The sequence below is a fragment of the Cebus imitator genome, unplaced genomic scaffold (assembly GCF_001604975.1).
Source record: "Cebus imitator isolate Cc_AM_T3 unplaced genomic scaffold, Cebus_imitator-1.0 Scaffold39, whole genome shotgun sequence".
In the NCBI taxonomy this organism is placed as follows: Eukaryota; Metazoa; Chordata; class Mammalia; order Primates; family Cebidae; genus Cebus; species Cebus imitator.
In genome coordinates this window covers 2473090-2497154 of record NW_016107354.1, presented here as the reverse complement: position 1 = coordinate 2497154, position 24065 = coordinate 2473090, and the positions used below count along the sequence as shown (strand labels likewise).

The window sequence follows — 24065 nt, the reverse complement described above, 5'->3', positions numbered from 1 at the left end:
TTTTAGTAGAGACGGGGTTTCACCATGTTGACCAGGATGGTCTCGATCTCTTGACCTCGTGATCTACCCGCCTCGGCCTCCCAAAGTGCTGGGATTACAAGCGTGAGCCACCGCGCCCGGCCCGATATTGTCACTATCATCCAAAGTCTGTAGTTTACATAAGGGTTCACTCTTGGTGCTGTTCATTCTATGGGTTTCAATAAATGTACAGTGACATGTATCTAAAAATCCTCTTTGCTCCCACCTATTCATCCCTGCCTCCCTAATTGTAGTCTTTAAAAACATAAAGAATTGAATTTACGCATTATTGATTGATAAAAATAGCATGATAGAGATGACCTGGACTCACTAGGAAGATGCTTGAACCAGGGTACTCTGAGTTGGCCACATATCCACAGCAGACATAAAATGCTTAGTGCCATGTTTGATACAGGTGAGGAGCTCAACGAGGACAATTAGGGCCTTTTGGTCAGTAGCATTCAGTATCTGAGCCACACACATTCCCATTTTCTTTCACTCATTCATTCATTCATTCATTTGATGGAGTTTTGCTCTTGTTGCCCAGGCTGGAGTGCAATGGTACGATCTTGATTCATCATAACCTCCACCTCCCGGGTTCAAGTGATTCTCCTGCCTTAGCCGCCCAGGTAGCTGGGATTACTGGCATGCGCCACCACACCTGGCTAATTTTGTATTTTTAGTAGATATGGGGTTTCACCATGTTGGCCAGGTTGATCTTAAACTCCTGACCTTAGGTGATCCACCGCCTCGGCTTCCCAAAATACTGGGATTACAAGCATGAGCCACTGTGCCTGGCCGACATGTTCCCATTTTCTATGAGCTCCTGACAGCCCTCTCTGCTTCTTATTTGCAGTCCTATCTCCTCGGCAGGCAGGGCCGAGGTGTCATATTCCTGCTTTACCTTCTTGATGCCCAGTGGAGTTAAGTACCCAGAGATGTGGAAGAAATAGTTTTTCATTGGGGGACAACTGATCAGTTGATTAGGAGGACGTTGTCCTCCTCTCTTCCTGTTAACAGCTGATCCCTGAAAGTTCAACTCAAAGTCCTTTTGTCTTGGAAACTGGCCTGGTCTGCTCAGGCACAGTCTACCAGCCCTCAAGGCTTTTTCTCACCAAGGCATGGCAGAGTGGCCATTATTCCCTATTCCCAGAGCCTGTATTGCCAAGGAGCTGCTTAGATGGAGAGTTCCTCTTGCTGTATGTTTATTTGCAAAAGAACAGAAACAAGCAAACAAAAGGATGACCTTTGGCTAAATGGGTATAAAGTTGGAAAATAAAATTGAATTTGAGTATTTAATGGGGTTAGGAGCAGAGTGAGATAGTCATGGGGAGAGAGCACACCCTCACTGTGGAAATTACACAGCCATATGTGAATGGAAATTCCATCCAACAATCTGGAAAAGATGACCTGAGATCCCAGCTGTGCTTCTGTGGGTGGGTGAAAGGTGGCAGTGCCTCAATACAGACATGGCCAGTTGGGGTCTCTCTCAAATGCATGCACACGTACAAACATGTACACACACACTCCCTTATATGCACAGATATCTTTTCCCCATAGATAAGTATCATTTGTTTAACCAAAATATTATGGTTTTCCATGGTTTGCAGGGCACCTGCACACTCCCGTATACTCACACACACACACCTTTTTCCTCCTGACCCCATGACACACAGCTCACATACATACCACACACCCTCAACTACACATTACACAGAAAACTCATAAAACACATAAACCATAGGCACATACTCCACACAAGGCTGTCTATACACAAGCACATGCCCTTCCATCTTGTGGACACTTACCAGGGGAAGCCAATATGCATCAGAAAGTTCACTCAGTGCCTCCCAGTATCCTGCACACCCAGCTCACTCAGCATTCATTCAGCCTTCCTTCTAATGATCTACTAGACATGCCTTGGTTCTCGTAGGAACTCGGCCTCCACAACTCTTTAAAGACACAGATGTTTGCAGTTTTATCTGTCTTACCTGGACCACAACCACTTGGATGGAAACATGGTCTGGGAGTCGGATGGGTGCCCGGAAATACTGAGACAGAGCCACGAGCAGGTGTAAGATGGCCACCAGGCTCTTGGCATGAACAGCTGAAATGAAAGAAGAGGGAAAATTATAGGATCTTCTTCCAGGTTCTAGGCAACATAAGCAGATGTTCAAAGTACAGTAGTACCTCACTGATAGAGTTTGGATATTTGTCCCTGCCCAAATCTCATGCTGAAATGTAATCCCCAGTGTTGGAGGTGGAGCCTGGTGAGAGGTATTTGGATCATAGGGTGGATCCCTCATGAATGGCTTAGTGCCATCCCCTTGGTGATAAGTACACTAGTGCTCTGAGTTCACAAGAGATCTGGTCGTTGAAAAGTATATAGCATCTCCCTGACGCCCGCTCTCCCTCTTGCTCCTGCTTTCGCCGTGTGAAGTGCCTGTTCCTGGCTGCCTTGAGAAAAAGGTCCCTGAGGCCTCCCTAGAAGCCACACAGATGCCGGCCAGTTAAACCCCTTATTTATACATTACCTAGCCTCAAGCATTTCTTAACGACAATGCATGAACGGCCTAATACATCAACCCAATGTCCCTTTATATCATGCCTGAGGGTCAGGGGACACCTGTGGTCATCACAGGCCTCACTCTGGGCCCCCGCAAATCTCTCCTTTCTTGAGGCAGGGTCTTGCTCTGTTGCTCAGGCTGGAGTGCAACGGCACAATCCTAGCTCACTGCAGCCGCGAAATCCTAGGCTTGAGCAATACTCCCGCCTCGGCCTTTGTGGAGTAGCTGGGACTACAGGCATGTGCCGCCATGCCCGGCCCCCTCAGTTCTTTGCCAGGCCCCATGGAGCTCCTTCTTGGGTCATAGTATTGCCAGGTTTCCAATGTGACACCTCTCTAATCCCAGGTTCCCATCAGGACACTGACAACTGCTGAGTTCTAAGCTCAGATCTGCTCTCCCCAAGTCCCATTCCACTCTAATCACCATGAGCATGTCTGCTCTGCACTCCGTCTCCCTTCCCACTTAACCATGAACTCTAGATTATCACTACTACTTTCTCAAGACTGTACACAAAGCAGACCCTTAATAAACGGACGCTGAGTCGGAAACACTAGGTCCCTTCCTTGGTTCAGGGCTTTAAGATCCCTGGAAGAAGGTATGAGAGAGACATTCAAAGGGCTGTGTTACTCGCTGGAGTGTCACTATGGTCACTGTAGGCAATGCTCTTTAAGAAACAGTTGTATGGGATGTTATTGAGCCAGGGGACTGCCATAGTTGCTGAATCATGTGCTGAAAGTTAAGCCACTTACACCAGAGAAGGCTGGGTCACAACAGGCTGTAGTTTTCTTTCTAGATGAGGAGAAACAGACTGACTCAGTGAGGTACACAGAGGGTCAGGCAGACTGGAACCTGAATTCTAACTTTATAATCTACCATTTATTTACTGGCTACATGGCCCCGGGTAGGGTAGGCCACTAAAGTCCCCTGAGTCTTAATTTGCTCATCTTTACAAATAGAGGTAGCAGAACCTATGTGGACATACAGGTTTTAAAGATTTCCCAAAAAATTTCATTAAAAAAAAAATGAAAATAGTTACGCTAGAGTGGAAAGATAGTCTTAAGTTTTTCCTATTTCAAAATATTCTTTAGAATAAAAATATGCCATCTTTTCAATTAAAACAAATTTTAGCCACTGTTGAACACTTGTGCGCTCCTCTCATTGCTGCCTCTCAACATGTCTCCTGGGAGTTTTCTCTCTGATGCTCCTGGAACACAGCAGCTGCCCAGGAATGGCTGATATTTTTTATTATAGCTTACATGAAAGTATCTGGCACCTAGGCAACTACAATATGCCGGCTTTCTTCCCTCTCTTTCTCATCAAAGGGAAGATTCACCAGATATTTTGCCTGCCTTCATAGCCCCACCAGCTTCACGGCTCCTCATTACAGGGGGCATTTAAGGGAATAACAAAAAAATGCCTATTTTGTATACTTTGCATGCACTCGTTCCATTATTAGGATGTCATTCTGTCTTCCCTGGGATCAGTGAGTCTGCTTTAGCAGAAGCTTTGAGAAATCACCAAGAAAAGAAAATGATTCAGACATCCCTTTGTAACTCATTAGGGTTTCTTGTTATCACTGCTACTTCAAAGAAGGTTTTCTACTGATTAGGAACAGCAGCTCACCATCACCACAAACAGAAGATACACTGCTCCAAACTCCTAGCCTTCCAGAAGGTTTCGGTTTTGGGCTTTCAAGCCTTGTCAACTGAGTTTTACCAAGACTCACAGCCTCAAAAAAAGATCCTGATGGGGCACTGACCCACTGTGACCCATGGACATAGTGTGGTCACCATCGGAGGCAAATCCAGGTTTGCTCTTCTGATCAGAACCACTGGCCCAGCACCTGGCCTCACCGAGGGCTGTAAGAACATTTGCTACCCCTCTCCCATTTAATGGCAAAATATAATGCTAGAAAAGTTGTGATCAAACAAGTTGTTCTTATACCCTGGTGACACTGTAAGCCATCTCCCTGTCTTGGTGAGCAATCCAGAACTATATTGTAAGCATCATATAGATGTCAAACTCTTTCAATGAATGCTCTATCCTTCTGGGATTGTTTTTGAAATACATAGTCTACAGTCTCACACATATACATGCTATATTACACGTACAAAGATGTAAGTTACTGTGTAACATACTATCATTTTGTAAAACCCTGGAAAACACTTTGTCCAATAACAAGAGGATGGTTTAGATACACATTTTTCAAACTTTTTAATATTAAGCACAGAAATACTTTGTTCTAAAAGCTGATAGTTAAAACTCATGAAAAAAGTACAACTGCTCTGGTTAAAGTGAGGATTCTGAGTCCTAACTGCAGCCTACTCATGACTTCGTGTCTTCTCCTTGGTGATGCTAGAGTTTCTCCTTGCAAATCCCTAGTTTTGGACCAACCACAGTTGAATAACCACTGCTTTAAGAAGTTACGATATATCCACAAAATTAATAGTTTGCATGCATTAAAAATCATAGTTAAGACAGTATAGCTATATGTGTGTATGTGTGTATATATCTATACACACGTGTATATGTGTGTGATATACATAGCTGTAAAGTTTGCATTTATGGATATATACATACATAAAAGTATATATATATGTATATATACATAGACACACATAAATATGTGCTTGTGGCCAACATTTGGAAAGAAATACATTTTTAAAAATAAAAACAGTTATGCTAGAGTGGAAAGATAGTTTTGCTTTTTGTTTTTTTTTCTGAGATGGAGTTTTGTTCTTGTTGCCTGGGCTGGAGTGCAATGGCAAGATCTCAGCTCACTGCAACCTCCTTCTCCTGGTTTCAAGTGATTCTCCTGCCTCAGCCTCCTGAGTAGCTGGGATTACAAGTACATGCCACCACGCCTGGCTAATTTTTGTGTTTTTAGTAGAGACAGGGTTTTACCATGTTGGTCAGGCTGGTCTCGACCTCCTCACCTCAAGTGATCCACCCATCTTGGCCTCCCAAAGTGCTGAGATTACAGGTGCCAGCACCCGGTCTTTTTTTCTATTTTGAAATATTCTTTAAAATAAAAATATGCCATTTTTTCAATTAAAACAAATTTTACCCACTGTGTACCCTCATCATCATCATTTAATTTGCTTAAATTAAAACAAATTCTACCCACTGTTTGTGCACCCTCATCCTTGCTGCCTCTCAAAATGTCTCCTGGCAGTTTTCTCCCTGGTGTTCAGTAGAAGCTGAGGCCAACATGTGCCTGCACTCAAGTCAGGATGGCAACATGTGGGATAAAAGCAAGCGCCCAGGTCTCACTATGCAAGCCAGGAACTGCAGCTGCAAGGCTAAGAGTGTCACTGCAGGGCTGGAGAGCAGTATTTAAAATGGAGCTGCTGAGTTAGAAATAGTCTTCCAAACATGTCCTGTGGTGGAAACAGAAATTGGTGTAATTTTTCTGGAGGCAATTTAACATTATGTATTATGACCTCAAAAATGCTCTACCCTTTGGCCCTCAAATACCACTCTTGGGTATTTATCCTAAAGAATTAATTATGGCTACAAGCAAGGAGAATGCATCCAGCTGTATTGATGATATCAGTGGGAAAACGGAAAGCAATCTAAAAACCCATTTTCAGTTAAATAGATTGATAGATCCATACAGCGTCATGTTATATAATATTAAAAGTCACATACAGAAGAATAGTTAATGATTTGTTAATATACACATATTCTAAACAATATAAACAGGTTGATCTCATTTTTGTTAAAAATCATGTTTTTTATATATATATACACACATATATAAAGTATTATATGCTATTTATTTATTACACATGCACAGACACATACACACAGAACTTGCAGAACACAGCGCAATGTTCGTGGCTCTTGTATCCAGATGGGCAGTGAAAAGACAAAAGTCCCTGCCCTCATGAAGGTTACATTCATAGTTTCTGAACCTCTCTATGCCCCGATTTTCCCATCTGTAACATGGGAATAAAAGAATTCTTACTTCAGATGGGTGAGTGAAGATTACACAGACACAAGACATACAATAAGCATCATAAATATGTTGTTTATTTAAATTTTAGTTATACTTTCTAAATTTTTAATAATGAAAATTACTGTTGTGAATTAGGGAAAAAAAAAGGAAGAAATCTCTAAAGAGGTAACTCAGCAGCCTGTCCCTACCACCCTCATCCTGAGCAGAGAGGCACCACAGTGTCCTCAGGTTTATATCCAGGGAAGGTAACAGACAGGAGGAGACAGGGCTTTTCCCCAGGAGCTGTGCCTGCCACATTCCTTATGGAACAAGCCACTGTGACTTTGTAAACAAACCCAGCTCTTCAAAAGCCCCAAGGCATCACAGGGAGCTAGCCACTGAGGTAATTATTCCCTCTGACCCAGTAATCCATCTCAGTTCTAGAAATCTATCTAAAGGGAGGAATTCAAGAGAAGCAAGAAGAGGCACAAGCTAAGACATTCAGTTTGGTGCTATCTGATATTAGAAATAGGTTGGGAAACATCCCAGAAGGATCAGCATCAACGTAGGGTTTAAGTTAACTATGGAATGTCTACCCTATGAAATAGAAACAGCTATCAAAAATTTTAACTACAAAGACCAAAGGAAATATAGAAAATATGTGTGATGTAAAAGCAAGAAAAAAATAACAACACACAAAAGTGTATATGACTTGGGCCAGGCACAGTGGCTAACACCTGTAATCCTGGCACTTTGGGAGGCCAAGGCAGGTGGATCACCTGAGGTCAGAAGTTCAAGACCAGTCTGGCCAACATGGCAAAACCCTGTCTCTACTAAAAATACAGAAATTAGCCAGGTGTGGTGGGCACACCTGTAATCCCAGCTACTTAGGAGGCTGAGGCAGGAGAATCACTTGAACCCGGGAGGCGGAGTTTGCAGTGAGCCAAGATTGCACTGCTGCACTCCAGCCTGGGCAACAGAGAGAGACTCCAGCTCAAAAAAAAAAAAAAGAAAAAGAAAGAAAGTGTATATGACTCGACCAAGCTAAATGATGCAGTGATGTGACTAGTATCAAATGAAACAAGTGAAATGAAACAAACAAAGGAAAGCAGCTAGATTAGCATGGTACTACGAGTGATGATTTTTCTTGCACACATTTCCCTATAAGAAATTAAAGTAAGCAAAAACCAAACAAATCATTCAAAGCCACTGGAGAGATGTGGCTTTAACAGGCTGTTCTTCTATCTCAGCCTTTCCCAAATTGGGTGCCATGATAAGTTAAATGATGTCTGACTTATTTTTTTGGAGGGTACAGGTAGTTGGTCCATATTCAAAGGAGTGGGAGATAGGATCAAATAAAACTAAGCAGCCGTCTTCATTAGAGGACTTCTCTCTAATGTTCATGACTATTGTGGACTTATAAAATGCAGACACATAGTCATCAACCTCCCTGCCATCCCTTGTTCCACCCCATTGACACTACTAGAATTCCTGGAGCAGAGGGAAACGGACCCCCTCTCCCTGATAGCATCTAGGGCCCAGAGCATGGCCTTCCCTGCTCCTGTCCTCAGGTGTCTCCCTCTGCAGGCAGAGAATGACCTCTTTCCGGCACCATGCTGCTGTGCAAAGCAGCTGATCACTCTGTGCATGAAAATGTGTAACTATGCTTAGGAGGCACTTGGTGTCTCATCCCCAATGTCAGATGTTAGAGACCTGCTGGAGAGATTGTGACTGGCTGTTATTGGATTCCTAAGTTTGAGGTAAAGATTCCTTTTTCTTTCCCAAGTTTGAAAGGTATTTTTTTTTTTTTTTGTAAGGAGCTGTTGATCTTAAGTTATATAAATTGGACACGATGAAGCACAGTACTTACTCCCTTAATATTTAAAGGCAAAACACAGTCTAACCTTTTATTAACTAAATTTGTATTTTTATCTATTAGAATAAAAAACACAACTTTGGAATCCAGTTGTTGCTGATAGATTCACCTTATCTGCGGATTAATTCTGAAAGGGACTCACTGAGTCCATATTAGACACCAGGCCTTTGAAGCAGCAAATGAATTAATAATTTATAAACTAATAATAATCATTATAAACTAATAATTTATGCTTTCTGAGGTCTCTGAGCTATGCTAGTTGTGAAAAGCTGAATTTTAAAATCCCGTTCCAGTACGTGTGATCTCAGCCATATCTTTGTTCTTTCTAGAAAATGAAAGGAGGTTGGAAGGGCATGGGCTTTAGAAAAGACAGAGCTGAATCCTTGCTCCCTGCTTCTCAGCTGTGTGAATGTGGGGACCTCAGCTTCCCAAAGCCTCTCCAAGCTATAGACAACAGCTTTCTCAAAAGGTTGTGCTGAGACTTAGAAGAAGTAGCTCAGTGAATGAGTTTCCTTCCTGTCCCCATTTCACATGAGGTTTCTATGGAAAGCCTTTTACAGAAGAGAAACATGAGATTTAGACATTTGGTTATTTTTCCCCAAGGGTATGTATGGAACTTCTTTTTCCCCAAGGGTATATATGGAAGTTCTAAGGAAGCAGGGCATCTTGTTCAAAGACAGATGAGTTTGACCCCCCTACCCTGAAGCCTGCCAGGCTTATGGATGGCTTCTTGGGGAAGCCTCATGGCAGGGACCACAGGCATTGCTTAGTGGCGTCCCTTTCCTTTGTTCAACTCACAATCCACATTCCACTTGATGCTCCTGGGAGGAAGTTTCAGGGTTTCATTGATCTTCTCCAGGACAGTCTGCAGTTTTTGCTTCTGAGCAATCTCTGATTGGGTAACCTCAGCAACATTTAGCTTCTCACTCTCAAGTTTCTCTGAGGGTGACAAGGGAAAAGAGAACAGCTGTTATGCTGGGCCCCAGACCACATGCACTTATTCAGTTATTCAGTCTCCCATGCACTCATGCACTCTCCAAACAATAGATACTGAGTACCTACCAGGAGAGGGACACTGCTGTCCACTCATCACCTGATGGTGGCACCAGCAGCATCAGCACTGTGATAGCCTCGTGATGATGTCTTGAATCCCCAGATCCCAGGATCATTTAACCTAGCCTGTCATATTTGAACTCTTCTCTATCATTCTGGAGTTTTCTCCTTCTTTTCAAGTCTGTCTTCTCCAAGGACATCTCTATGCCCCGACTGGAAAGCCTTCTCTATAGAGTTAGTCAAGATATTTTATATATTCCCATAGTACAGTCTGTGTCACGTCCAGTCATATTTACCTGTTTTAAGTATCTTCTTTCCTTTTAAACCCACCTGGAAGGTAACGTACTTACTGTGTCATATTTAATCAATTCTAAGGCACATATTTTTCACATTTTAACACCCTTAAAGTCAGGTTGTGTCTTACTGGCATCCTACAATGACTGCCAGCTAGGTGGAAGGTCTAAGAGTTATCACTGTCTCTAGGTGCGTGAACTTGCTCATAGCTCTTCATAGTATGATTACTTACATGTCTCAATAAGCCCACATGAGCACCTTCAAAAAGTATAAAATAAAAATTCTCAGCAACAAGAAAGCATTTGCTTAAAGTGATTTTTCTCTTTCTGAGTGGTACTTATATGACTTACATAATGGCGTGTTTTAAAAGCAGTGGTTTTTGTATGCAATGACACAACTTAATTCTGAAAAGGAAAAACACAGTCTAATCATTTTATTAACCTAAATATTTATTTAACTCTATTACAAAGAGCAAAACAACGTTGGACTCCTTAACAGGAAATGGGTTGCCTACCACTGGAACTTGCCTAATCAGTTCTCCAGAATTCATTTAAGATTGACACATTTAAAGCGTCTTTTCTCTTAATTTTTAAGGGCTGCTATATAAACAAATTTTACTGTGTATCACTGTTTCCCCTAATGCTTGCTTGCTTGCTTTATTATTTATTTATTCATTCATTCATTTATTTATTTGAGACAGAGTCTCGCTGTGTTGCCCAGGCTGGAGTGCAGTGGTAAGATCTTGGCTCACTGCAAATTCTGCCTCCCGGGTTCGATTCTCCTGCCTTAGCCTCCCAGGTAGCTGGGACTACAGGCATGTGCCACCACGCCTGGCTAATTTTTTGTATTTTTTTTTTTTTTTTTTTTTTTTTTGTGTTTTTTTTTTTTTTTTTTTTTTTTTTTTTTTTTGAGACGGAGTTTCGCTCTTGTTACCCAGGCTGGAGTGCAATGGCGCGATCTCGGCTCACTGCAACTGCCGCCTCCTGGGTTCAAGCAATTCTCCTGCCTCAGCCTCCTGAGTAGCTGGGACTACAGGCGCGTGCCACCATGCCCAGCTAATTTTTGTATTTTTAGTAGAGACAGGGTTTCACCTTGTTGACCAGGATGGTCTCAATCTCTTGACCTTGTGATCCACCCGCCTTGGCCTCCCAAAGTGCTGGGATTATAGGCGTATTTATTTTTAAGTAACTGTGGCTTATCTTAGCCAAATAACCCTTGGGTCATTCTTTGAAAATAAAGTTGCCCACTGGAGAATTTCTGCAGGTTCTGTGGATTTATGAATTCTTTTAAGCACCTCAGCAGGATAATCTCAAGGTATTCTTACCTGTGATGGCCTGAAATGTTCTCTTAAGTTGCTTCAAGACATCTTTCTCTCTATAGTTCAGGGATTTAATAAGAATATAGCTACACGTCTTCCTCTTACATGTTTAGGAGATCTTGTGTGTGCCTTATCGATTTTTAGGCTGAAATTTTACCTTGGATCCTCTCTTACTGAAAAAATGGCAAGTTGTTTTCTTTTATTTTCCCACTATTTTCGGATGATGTAATTGTCTCTATAGAAGCAAATTATTTTAATCTTACTTTGTAACTACGTACAAGCATTGGATAGAGGCTGCCCAAAATGCTAGGGTAAGAACCTTTTGGTCGTCTTGGCTCAGAGGAAAATATTGCAGGGAAAGATTATTGATTACTGTTGTGGAATGGGTGGGGAGGCGAGGAATGAGGAGGGGCCGCTTATTTGCTAGTTCTGCTGTATGACATCATTGTCTCTAAACGTTCATGTTTAAAATCTGGCACTGAATAGATTTTCAGCTTAGGTCTCTGAGTCTGTTTTCTAGGTCAATAACTTTTTCTTGCACAGTTGTCTATTTGATTCCTGTTTTGTAAAAACTGGTGTGACACAGTAAGAAAGATATATCTAGTCTCCTTGACCCCCTTGCTAGCACAGAACTTCTAAAACCCTTGTAACTTTCTGAAAGATAAGATGATAGTAGCCTCTTTTGTTATAATATTTGGGTTTTGTTCCCAGTTCCCAAAAAAGCTCTGAAGTGATTAAGGTGAAAGGAACATCTTTTGTTATTCATAACAAGACCCCTTCACCTACATCATAATGACATAACTTTTGGAAAGCTCTAAGGATAGGGAGCTGTTTGCCAGGAGAACCGAGTGGACTGGAACATTCAGCCTCCCAAAGTATTGGAACATACCCAACCCATAAGAAACGGGAGGGAAGCTGGAGGCTAACTACCAACGGCCAGTGATTTAATCAGCTATGCCTACTTAATGACGCTTCCACAAAAACTCTGGCTGAAAAGGCTCAGAGAGCTTCCTGGTTGGTAAATACATGAAGGTGCTGGAGGGTGGTGCACATGAGAAGGCATGGAAGCACTGTGCCTCTCCCACAAACCATGCCCTATGCGTCTCTTCCTTTTGGCTGATTCTGAGTTTTATCCTTTATAATAGACTAGTAAACCTAAGTTCCTTCCTGAGTTCTGTGTGCCATTCTAGCAAATAATCATATCCGAGGAAGGAGCTGTGGAAGCCCCTGATCTATTATAGCTAGTTGGTCAGAAGTATGGGAGATCTGAACTTGGTGAATGCCAACTGAAGTGGGGGCATGCTTGTGGCACTGAGTCCTTAACCTGCAAGGGCTGTGCTAACTTTGGGCCAGTGGTATTAAAATTAAATTGTAGGACACCTGTTGGTGTCCATAGAGAACTGGAAAATTGCTTAGTGTGGAAAACCCACAAATTTAGTGTCAGAAGCGTTAAGAGGATAGAGAAATGTGTTTTCCATTAATGGATTTCACAACTTACCTACTGAAGAGTCCATTGTTTTTCTGTTTCCACTAATATATTTAACTAGTCTATGATACTAAAATTGTAGTGCATTCTTCCTAAAATTAAATTTTTTCCCTTTGGTGTTTTTTTTGTTTAGCATCTGGTATTTCTTATTTAGGAGAAGCATTTTTGTGGCTTTGTTTTGCATTGCAAATGTTTTATAAAAGGTAATTCTGCTTTACTTCTTTCCATTTTAGTCTTTATGCTTTGGATTTATATTCTTGCTTTTAATTTTTGCTGTTGGATATTTTATTTTAGGCATTGATATTGGTATTAAGTGGATTTGCATAAAAATATATCTTGAAGTAATCCTTATTAAAACACACACACACATACACCCCCACAATATTCTTTCTCTCTTTTATTTATTTATTTTTTGAGATGGAGTCTCATTCTGTCACCCAAGCTGGAGTGCAATGGCACAGTCTTGGCTTACTGCAACCTCTGCCTCCAGGATTCAAGTGATTCTCCTGTCTCAGCCTCTTGAGTAGCTGAGATTACAGGCATGCACCACCACGCCCAGCTAATTTTTATATTTTTAGTAGAGACAGGGTTTCACCATGTTGGTCAGGCTGGTCTCGAACTCCTGGCCTCAAGTGATCCACCCGCCTCAGCCTCCCAAAGTGCTGGGATTACAGGCATGAGCCACCATACCTGGTTTTGTCTTTCTCTTTTAATAAAAATGAGATTATAGTATATACATATTTTTGCTATTGGCTTTTTCCCACTCATATATATAAGTCTTTCTAGGTCAATACATATGAATATCTCATTATTTTTCAAAACTGCATAATGGATTATATGACTTTTTTTAATATGACTTATAACTTATTCAATCATTCCCCTTGACATACTGCCAGGTTATAACCCACATTTTCCCTATTTGTAATAAAGTCGCAATAAACATCGTGTGTGTGTGTATGTATTACTAACTGATTACTGCTAGTAAACATGAAAGCTATTGCCTTACAGATTTTTTCCTAATATATTGTCATTTTACGAAATCCCTTTATTAGTTCGATTGCTGTTTGAGTCTTCAGCGTTCTCTGAGTATGCAACAAAACACTGTTGTCTCTATTTTGCAGGCTTATGTCACAGTTTAATTTTCTAACATTTTAAATAAAAGATTAATTTGAGAACTTTTTCTGCTGTTCCTACCCCCTCCTTTATTTTTAAGGTATTCAACCATTAAAATATAAGAGGCCCACTCAAATATTTCTATAGCTAAACAGTAATTTACTCAACATTACTAAGGGTTTAAAGATAATGTTCTTTCATGGGCTTTCAGTTAGTTCCATAAAATTCTCTATTGCTGAAGTTTTATTCTTCCAGGAAACTGTTTCTCTCATGTTTCCATAGTTACACAAATTGTTCATAACTAGTTTAACTCTTCAGAAGTATTAGGCATGATTTTGAAATTGATAGGATGTGATTTAGAAAATTTTCTCGGGTGGATTATTTTGTGAATCTTTGAGTTGTTTTTGAAGATATTATCCGAATTTGCTTTTGGAGAGATTGTATTTAGAAAACAATGAAACAGTATTCAAAAAGCTCTGAAGCATAAAGACAAGGCAGAATAAACTCAATTACCCTGAACGGTAGGAGAACTGAAATGTTCTAACAAATACAATTGTCATATATACTACACTATATTAATGTAACCACCCTACAAGAACTAAAATATGTAACATACTCTTTCCAGTATGAGCAATTCCTGAGTTGTTTAAAAAATACTTTTGTCTCCAAGTATATTAGGCGGGAAACTTGCATTGTAGTCAGAGAATTTCGTCTGTATACTAATTTGCTGAGATTTGCTTTATGGACATAGTCAAATTTTGTAATTATTCCATGAGCAGTTGAAAGGAATACAGTTTGAGGGGTATCATATGCTATATGAAGATTAATTAGAGCTGATTAACTGTATTATTCAAATATTCTCTATGAACTTTTTTCTTAATATGTTAAGAGAAGTATGTTAAAAACTACCGCTTTGATAGTTTTGTCAACTTCTTGCAGTAATGATTGTCATTGTTAATTTTTAAATATTTAATATACAAAAGTGCATATAACTTTAAAATTCCTATATTTTTGTCGTGACTTTAATTTCTTATTTATATGTAGTGACTCTCTGTAGTAATGCTTTTTGCCTTACAGTCTATTTTGTATGAGGTAAAATAGTTACCCCAGCTTTTAAAAAATTAGTCTAGCATACATAATTATTTCCACCCTTTTTCTTTCAACCTTTGCGTGGCCCTCATTTATTAAAACTATCTCGGCTGGGTGCAGTTGCTCTATGCTTGTAATCCCAGCACTTTGGGAAGCTGAGGCAGGAGGACTGCTTGAGGCCAGAAGTTGGAGACCAGCTGGGCAACATATTGAGACCCTGCCTGTACAAAATATAAGAAGAAACTTAGCTGGGGATCATGGTGCATGCCCATAGTCCCACTACTTAGAGAGCTGAGAAAGGAGCATAGCTTTTTTTTTTTTTTTTTTTTGACGGGGTTTCACTCATGTTACCCAGGCTGGAGTGCAATGGCGCGNGCGATCTCGGCTCATCGCAACCTCCGCCTCCTGGGTTCAGGCAATTCTCCTGCCTCAGCCTCCTGAGTAGCTGGGATTACAGGCACGCGCCACCATGCTCAGCTTATTTTTTGTATTTTTAGTAGAGACGGGGTTTCACTGTGTTGACCAGGATGGTCTCGATCTCTTGACCTCGTGATCCACCCGCCTCGGCCTCCCAAAGTGCTGGGATTACAGGCTTGAGCCACCGGAGCATAGCTTTTGAGCCCAGGAGGTAGAGGCTACAATCAGCTGTGATCATACCACTGCACTCCAGCCTGGGCAACAGAGCAAGATCCTGTCTCCAAAAAAACAAGACAAAACAAAACAAAACAAAACTGTGTCTGGTATATAGTAGTTGGCAAGATTTTGTTTTGTTATTTAGTCTGATACTGATTTTTACCAGTATACCTGGATTGACTTCTACCAGCTTATTCTGAACCTCCTTTTTAGTAGATTTTCCGATTCTTCTCCCTCTTCCATCCTTGCCTTTTTTTTGATTAATGTTTTCATTCTTTCTCATTCCATTGTCTCCCCATTATTAGTAAGGAGGTTATATACTCTATTATTTCAGTATTTATGATAGAAAATTTATCATTCATATTTAACTTAATAAAATCTTATGCTAATTAGTATCTTTGCCCATATACTAAACAATATAAAGACCTTGGCACACTTTAACTCCAATCACATAATTCCTGATTTATGTGCTATAGTTGTATGGGATTCTGATTCTATCTTAATTATTTTAATTAATAAATTAGACATTATTGTGATTATTTTATATTCATTTAGATATGGCTTTGATCTACCCACCATGATAATCTTTGTTCATTATTTATTGCATTTTAGATATTTTTGGGGGGTTCATTTTCTTTCTTATTGTACATTCTTTAGAAATTCCTTTAGAGGGGTCTATTGGTAGTAAACACTCTCAGTTTGTGTTCATTGAAAATGCCTTTATTTTCTCCACACTTTCTTTTTTTGGAGACAGAGTTTCACTCTATAACCCAGGCTGAGATGCACAATCTCGGCTCACTGCAACCTCCACCTCCTGGGTTCAAGCCATTCTCCTGCCTCACCCTCCCATCTAGCTGGGATTACAGGCACGTTCCACTACCGCCTGGCTAATTTTTGTATTTTTAGTAGAAACGGGGTTTCACCATGTTGATCAGACTGGTCTCGAACTCCTGAGCATAGGCGATCCACTTACCTCAGCCTCCCAAAGTGCAGGGATTACAGGTGTGAGTCACCGAGCCCGGCCTCTCCTCGCTTTTAAAGCACACTTTTTTGGTTGTGTATGAACTTATAAGCTGATCGTTTTTGCTAGCACTTTAAAGATATCAAAGTGTTTTGATATCTTCAGTATTAATCATTTGGCTTTTTTTCCCTTGTGAAAGACAGCTTTCAGTCTGTTGTTCCTTTATAAATAATCTATTTTTTCCTCTATGCTTTTAATCATTTGTCTTTAGTGTTCTTAGGTTTCACTGTAAAGTGTGTAGGTATAGATTTGTCACTACTTATCCTATTTAGGATTGATTCACTGAGCTCCCTGAATCTGAGGATTCATGTCTTTCATCAATTCTAGAAAATTCTCATTATGTTTTCTTTAAATATTTACTCCATTTTCTTTTCTTCTTCTAGAATTCCAACTAGTCATGTATGCTGGATCTACTTAGAATAACCTCTACATTTTCAAATTCTCTTTCTCATTTTCTATTCTGTTGTCTCTCTATCCTGGATTCTGGATAATTTCTTGAGTGCTTTTTTTCTGGCTCATGAATTCCTTCTTTAGCTGTATCTAATACATTGAGGTTTCTAGTTTCATTATTATTCATGCTTTCTCATTTCTAGAAGCTCTATTTGGCTGTTTTTCATATCTACCTGTCCAGTCCTAATAGTTTCTTATTTTGTCATTTTTCAAGTCTTTTAAAACATTTGTTTTGGCATATTAAACATACACATTTTATATTCTATAACTGAATATCTTTTCTTTTTCTTTCTTTCTTTTTTTTTAATAGAGATGGGGTCTTGCCATGTTGTCCATGCTAGTCTCGAACTCCTGGGCTCAAGCAATCCTCCCACTTTGGCTTACCAAAGTTCTAGGGTTATAGGAATAAGCCACCACACCCAGCCTATAGCTGAACAGTTTCTAATATTTATAGTGTTTGTGGGATTAATCCATAGATTATTGTTTCTGTTGACAGTGCTCATGGTGGCTTATACTCATGTCTTTGGTGACTTCTAATTTTTAGGTCATATTCCTTGGAATTTTAACTCTGGGAGTTCTTTGTGGTCTGTGTTTAGAGTACATTCCTCTTTAAAAGAAGGACATATGTTTGCTTTGCCTTGGGGAACTAGTAACCTGGGACAACTTGTAACTGAAATTTTAATTTAGAGTTTTAAAAATCACATAAGTAGTGTGAATCGTAGCCTTAAATCTGTGTAAGAACAGACTTTTGATTAGGAATTATCTGAAGCAGACTTCTTTTTACCTGTTCTATTCACATCCAAGGCTAAGATAATTTATCCTTATTGCCTCTTTCTGTGGGACAAGATTTTGTAGTTTACTCCTTGAAAGGGTTGCCCTTCCAAGACCATGGCTCTGTTCAGGGAGCTCAAATCCAACCCTCTCTCTTGTTCAGACTCTACCCAGGATTTGTCTCTTGACCCTGTACATGTGACCCTTTAAACTTCAGGCTGTAGGCCATTAGGAATGAACACTTATCCCACTAGATTTATACTTACTTCTTGTTTTTGGAATCAGAAGAATTTCCTTCCTTTTCCCACCAGTTTAGCAATCCCATACAAAATATGTTCTTTTTTTTTTTTTTTTTTTGAGACGGAGTTTCACTCTAGTTACCCAGGCTGGAGTGCAATGACACAATCTCGGCTCACTGCAACCTCCGCCTCCTGGGTTCAGGCATTTCTCCTGCCTCAGCCTCCTGAGTAGCTGGGATTACAGGCACGCGCCACCATGCCCAGCTAATTTTTTGTATTTTTAGTAGAGACGGGGTTTCACCATGTTGACCAGGATGGTCTCGATCTCTTGACCTCGTGATCCACCCGCCTCGGCCTCCCAAAGTGCTGGGATTACAGGCTTGAGCCACCGTGCCTGGCACAAAATATGTTCTTAAAGGCTTATCCAGATTTTTTAAGTGTGCTGTACCAATATCACACTTAAGAACATCTAGACATGCTGATCTATTTTCTTACTATATTAACTCTTACTATATTAAATAAATATCTATTTTCTTACTATATTAACTAGGACCTCTACAACACTTATAATAGTTGTAATAGCCATTATTTCTCATGTGTCCCTAATACCACATCTTTGATATTTCACTGTTTAATATGTTCACGTTAGGTTTTATTTAATGGTCTTTATCATATTTAAGTCCTCTTTCTATTTTACTTGAAATGGCTGTTGAAATATATCAAATGTTATTTGATATCTACTGATGGGTTAATTTAGTTTTTCTCCTGAAATTTACATATGCACTCAACCACTTTCAATAAGACTGATAATATATAAACAGAGAAAATTCAGGCTGTGAAAACTGTCTCCTCTCCATGGCAGTCCCAAGTTCCCTAGTCCCATTCCATGGAGACAGTTTATTATGACTATTATCAGAAATATTCTATGCATACAAACATTATATATGTCTCTTGACACACACACAAACACACAGTAGTTCTCTACCATGCTTTTTTTCTAAGTAGTAAGACATTTTAGAGAGCTTCTCTATTACTTATAAAGAATAATAATAAAAAACTTTCATCTAACTTTTGAGTTTTTCAAAGATGAGAAAATGCCTCATTCAGTTTAAGAATAACAGCATATATTAACAATCCTAAAATCAGACGATTATAGCAGGAAGATCTTCAAGTAGTGCTATTCAACAAAACTTTCTGCTATGATAGCAATGTTCATTTTTAAATTGTCCAATATGGCAGCTACTATCTACATTTGGCTATTGAGCACTTGATATGTAGCTGGTGTAACTGAGAAAATAAATGTTCTATTTTAATTGCTTTTAACAGCTGCACATAGCTATTGGTTGCTGAATTGGATAGCTCAGTCATAGAGGTTTTTAAATCACCTTCCTGAGTTTACAGAAGCATGATCTGAGTGGCAGAGGTATGCTTTAGTGGTAGAACCAAGATTGGAACTCAGATCTCCTGTTTCTTCATTCTTGCTTCAATTTTAGTAGAGCTGCCACTTCAGCCCAGCATTTTGGGGCACAGAAAAGTGACCCTCAAAGTCAACAAGATCAAACTCTTCAAGATGAAGCTCCTCTTGGGGTTCATGGAGTCACCCCCATTCAACATCCCCCACATAGAATCAGCCTGGTTTACTCTGGCTACAGCTGCTCATTCCCTACATCTCTAGGTCCTCTAAGCTTTTTTCCATTCAAACTCTAGTTTGACACTATCTGTATCTCATGAGATCTCTGCTGGAGTTCCTTCCACTGTCTCTGAGCAACCCCCATACTGCTCCTACGTTATTTCCTAAAGCCCCATTTCTGATACGTGTTGTTTTGCTTATAAGCCACCACTAGTTGCCACTACCCAAACAATACCGTCTAAAACTCTTAGTTCACGGGCCTCTAATGTGAGCTTCATCTTCTTTCTTTCTTTATTTTTTTGAGACAGGGTCTCACTTTGTCATCCAGGCTGGAGTGCAGTGGCACGATGTCAGCTCACAGCAATATCTGCCTCCTGAGCTCAAGTGATCCTCTGGCCTCAGCCTCCTGACTAGCTGGGATTACAGACATGTGCCACACGCCCCACTAATTTTGGTATTTTTAGTAAAAATGAGGTTTCACTATATTGGCCAGGCTGGTCTTGAATTCCTGGCTTCAAGTGATCTACCCACCTCAGCCTCCTAAAGTGCTGGGACTATAGGTATGAGCCACTGCACCCAGCCTCTTTCTTTATTTTAAAGAGTCTTTTCATTTTAGCATGGTTTTTAGATTTATTGAAAAGTTACAAACGGTACAGACAGTTCCTATGCACTGTGAACTCAGTTTCCCCTATTGTTAACATCTCACATTACTATGGTACGTGTCTCCCAAAATGCTGGGATTAAAGGCATGAGCCACCTCACCTAGCCAGAGGGGGCATTTTGAATGGGGCCTTACAGAAAAAGATTTTAACTAAACTCCATATCTTACCTGGATTCACTAGTTTTTTTCTAAAGCCCTTTCTCTGTTTCAGGAAACTGTCTAGGATACCACTTCTTTTCTTCATCTCTCCTTAGCCTCCTCTGTTCTGTGATGGTTTTTCACTTCCCTGTTTTTACCATGACCTTGACAGTTTTGAGAAGCGCTGGTCAGGGCTGCCTTATTTTTCCTGTTTTTCTCATGGGTAGGCTGGGGAGCAAGACCACAGCAGTGAAATACCCTTTCATTATACCCTCCCCCCACCCCATCCCCACTTCCACGCCCTAATCATAGGAAGCCTGTCACTAAATTCAGCCATTCAAAGAGTGGGGACTTAATTGCCACCTTTTTGAAGGAGTTGTACCTAGGTAAAGTATTTGAAATTCTTTCTAGAAGGAAGAGCTGTCTTTTTGTTCCCATTTATTTATTTGTTCAGTTATTTATTTATATCCGTATCAATTTAAGGATATTTATATTAGACTTTGGGTTATAATCCAATACTACTGTTAATTTTTTCACTCAAATAATTCCAGCTTTGGCCACTGGGAGCTCCCTCTGGTTGGTTCTGGACATCCTCAGTGTGTGGCTCCATATACATATTTTTTCTTAGCACTTCTTTTTAGCACCTCAAGATACTCTAGGCTTATCTATACTGTCTGCCCCAGGTCTAAAATCAGCCATTTCTCCAAGAAGTCCTGGTTTCTCCTGTTGGAAAACAGTTCAAAACCACGACCTGGGAGCTGGGTCTCATTTTCTTTGTTAGCTTCATATCCCTCTCACCCAACCCTGATGGTCACCTACCTACCCACTGGCTCCTGGCCTCTACAGCATTTTCCCTCTATTAGCACCAAAATTAACAGAAGCTTCCTAGGAACTCTTTGTTTATTTTTTTGAGACAGGGTCTCACTTTGTTACCCAGGCTGGAGTACAGTAGTGCTCTCTCTGCTCACTGTATCCTCTGCCTCCTGGGCTCAAGTGATCCTCCCGCCTTGGCCTCCTGAGTAGCTGGGATTACAGGTGGATGCCACCATGCCCCACTAATTTGGTGGCCAAGGTATCCTGGCTAAAGTGTACTTTTTCCTTTCTCATATAGTTGAGAATCTTTTTCTGTAAGGCCTCATTCAAAATGCCCCCCTCTGGCTGGGTGAGGTGGCTCACACCTTTAATCCCAGCACTTTGGGAGGCCAAGGTGGGTGAATCATTACAGCCCAGTAGTTTGAGAACAGCTTGGGCAACATGGTGAAAGCGCATCTCTACAAAACATACAAAAATTAGTTGGGTGTGGTGGTACACACCTGTGATCACATCTACCTAGGAGGCTAAGATGGGAAATCTCCTGAGCCCAGGGAGGTCAAGGCTGCAGTGAGCCATGACTGTGCCACTGTATTCCAGCCTGGGTGATAGAGTGAGGCCCTGTCTCAAAAAAAAAAAAAAAAGCCAACAAAAAACAAACACCAAAATACCCACTGTTGCCTGTAACCTTTCCCAAACTCCTACTTGAATTTCTCAGACCTCAGGCTGTGAGTTTCCAGAAGACAGCAATATGACATATTTGCTTTTATATCCCTAAACTCAGCAGTTAGCATATAGCAAACCAAATAGCTTTTGCTTCATGTATATTATCTGGTTAAATTAAGATCAGTGTAAAATGCACCCTTTAGGATCTATCAGGGAAAAAGAAAACTACACACACACAAAAATAGAACCACCCTCTTGTGGAACTTTATTGCCACAGGGAACAATTTGGTCTCAAGTCTGAAGAATGATATGCTGTTTCAGTCATATGTTTACATATATCTAGAAGGAAGAGCCCTGTAACCTTATGACTCTCATTCCTGAGAACAGCCCTTTTCTGTCCCAGCACATGTACATGTTCAAAGATAAGGATTGGTCAAATAAAACATACCTTAAGGAAATTCACATAGACATCCCAAGCTAGGAGACTTGAAAAAGAAACAGTCAGTGGGCCATGTTCAAATGAAATGATGAATTAGGTTGTGTAGGCATCTTCCTGGAATTGCTGATCCCACCTCTTACTCAGTCATGCCTACTGCCTACATGTTGTGAATGTAAATATAAGCAGGTGACCATGGACATATGTGCATAACTGAGGCCTTGGGAAATGTGTCCCAACTTTGGATGATTCTATGACTTTCTTATTGATGCCATGGAGTAACAGTATATTTTGGGAGCCCTAAGGATGTTTCCTCTATCAATCACCCTGGAAGTGGGAAATCCTAGACAAAAAATGAGGTGACTCTTTGGCTGGGGGAGGAAGGAACTTCCTCCTCATTCAGAGGTTGGGAAACCTCTGCTCTGAGGTTTGGAAAGGGCTGGTGCTCCCATGAGATGATGGAGTGTATGTCATGAAGAGGCAAGCCAGAGTTGCCGGCGGCCAATATTTTCTTGGCAGCAACATCAACAGGGCAGAGAAATGGCCAGTGTCCCCACAGCAGGGTTGTTGTACCTGTGGTCTCTCTGGATGATGGTGATGGTCTTTTCCTGAGCTCTCTGGCCCACCTGCATTCATCTGCAGCTATAGATAGCTCCTAGCACACTGATGGCCATCTCTGGCCCTGAGGCTCTCTCCTTCTCCGTCATCACAGGAGCACAACCTGGAAGTTTTTATTTCCTGCACAGGCAACCCTCAACCACAGTGGGAAGGGAGCCATTGGATAAATGCCCTTGCCACCTTGAACTGGGAAGGGTGATTCTGAGATGTGCTGCTAACGTGGTTTCTCAGAATGCCCAGCTATGAGCCCTGGTTGAAACAGAGCTGCTGTTCTTATTGACACACTATTTTTTGGCACTTCTCTCTTCCCTTCTTACATGCCCTACTCAGTTATTCATACGTTTTAAAGTTACCTCTCATATAAGCTTCCTCCATCCACGTCCTTGTCTCGGCATCTGCTTTTGGGAAAACCTAAACTAAGATCTGCTGCTAGGGCAAGTGGAAAAAAGACCCAGGGAATACAGGCAGCAAGGGGGTAGCGGGTTTAGGCGGCTGAGAAAGGAGGACTGGGGAGAAGCTGTTCTGAGAGAATCTACCAGAAATGCCTGGGACCTCTGAGAAGGGTGACTTTTCTGCAAGCAAGGAAGACACTGCTGTGAGCAAGAGGCATGTGGCCACACAGATGTGAGCCAGGCATGCTATTGAGCTCACAATCAGAGAACACCTAGCCAGTCCTTGCCAGCCAAGGTCGCATGGCATCTCATGGATGCCCACCTGTTCAGGATTTCACCACAACAAAACACACACAACCGTCTGCCAAGAGGCCCCTGCTGATACGGTTTTGCTCTATCCCCACCTAAATCTCACCCTGAATTGTAATAATCCCATGTGTCAAGGGTGAGGCCAGGAGGAGATAACTGAATCATGGGGTAGCGAATAAGTCTCACAAGATCTGATGGTTTTAAAAATGAGTGTTCCCTTGCACAAGCTTTTTTGCCTGCCACCATGTAACACATGACTTTGTTCCTCATTCACTTTCAGCCATGATTGTGAGGCCTCACCAGCCATGTGGAACTGTGAGTCAATTAAACCTCTATCCTGTATAAATTACTCAGTCTCAGGTATATCTTTATGAGGAGTGTGAGAAGACTCATATACTCCCTCACCTTCTCACACACTTCTGCCTCTAGGTTGTGAGTCTTTGCTCCAAACTGAAGCCAACATGGCTTCCTGGATTCCATATCCTTTTCTTTTTCCTTTTTTCTTAGACAGAGTTTTGCTCTTATTGCCCAGGCTGG

General features: G+C 40.9%; 1 protein-coding gene across 1 annotated transcript in view; it reads right to left on the bottom strand.

The window, feature by feature from the left end:
- PARVA (parvin alpha) overlaps positions 1-24065 on the bottom strand; it is a 151115-nt gene that overhangs the window by 24910 nt on the left and 102140 nt on the right. Inside the window, exons 5-6 of the mRNA XM_017525754.2 lie at positions 9200-9340; positions 2010-2125 (exon numbers count right to left, since the gene is read on the bottom strand). Coding sequence (XP_017381243.1) covers positions 2010-2125; positions 9200-9340 — 257 coding nt within the window. The remainder of the gene's footprint in view (positions 1-2009; positions 2126-9199; positions 9341-24065) is intronic.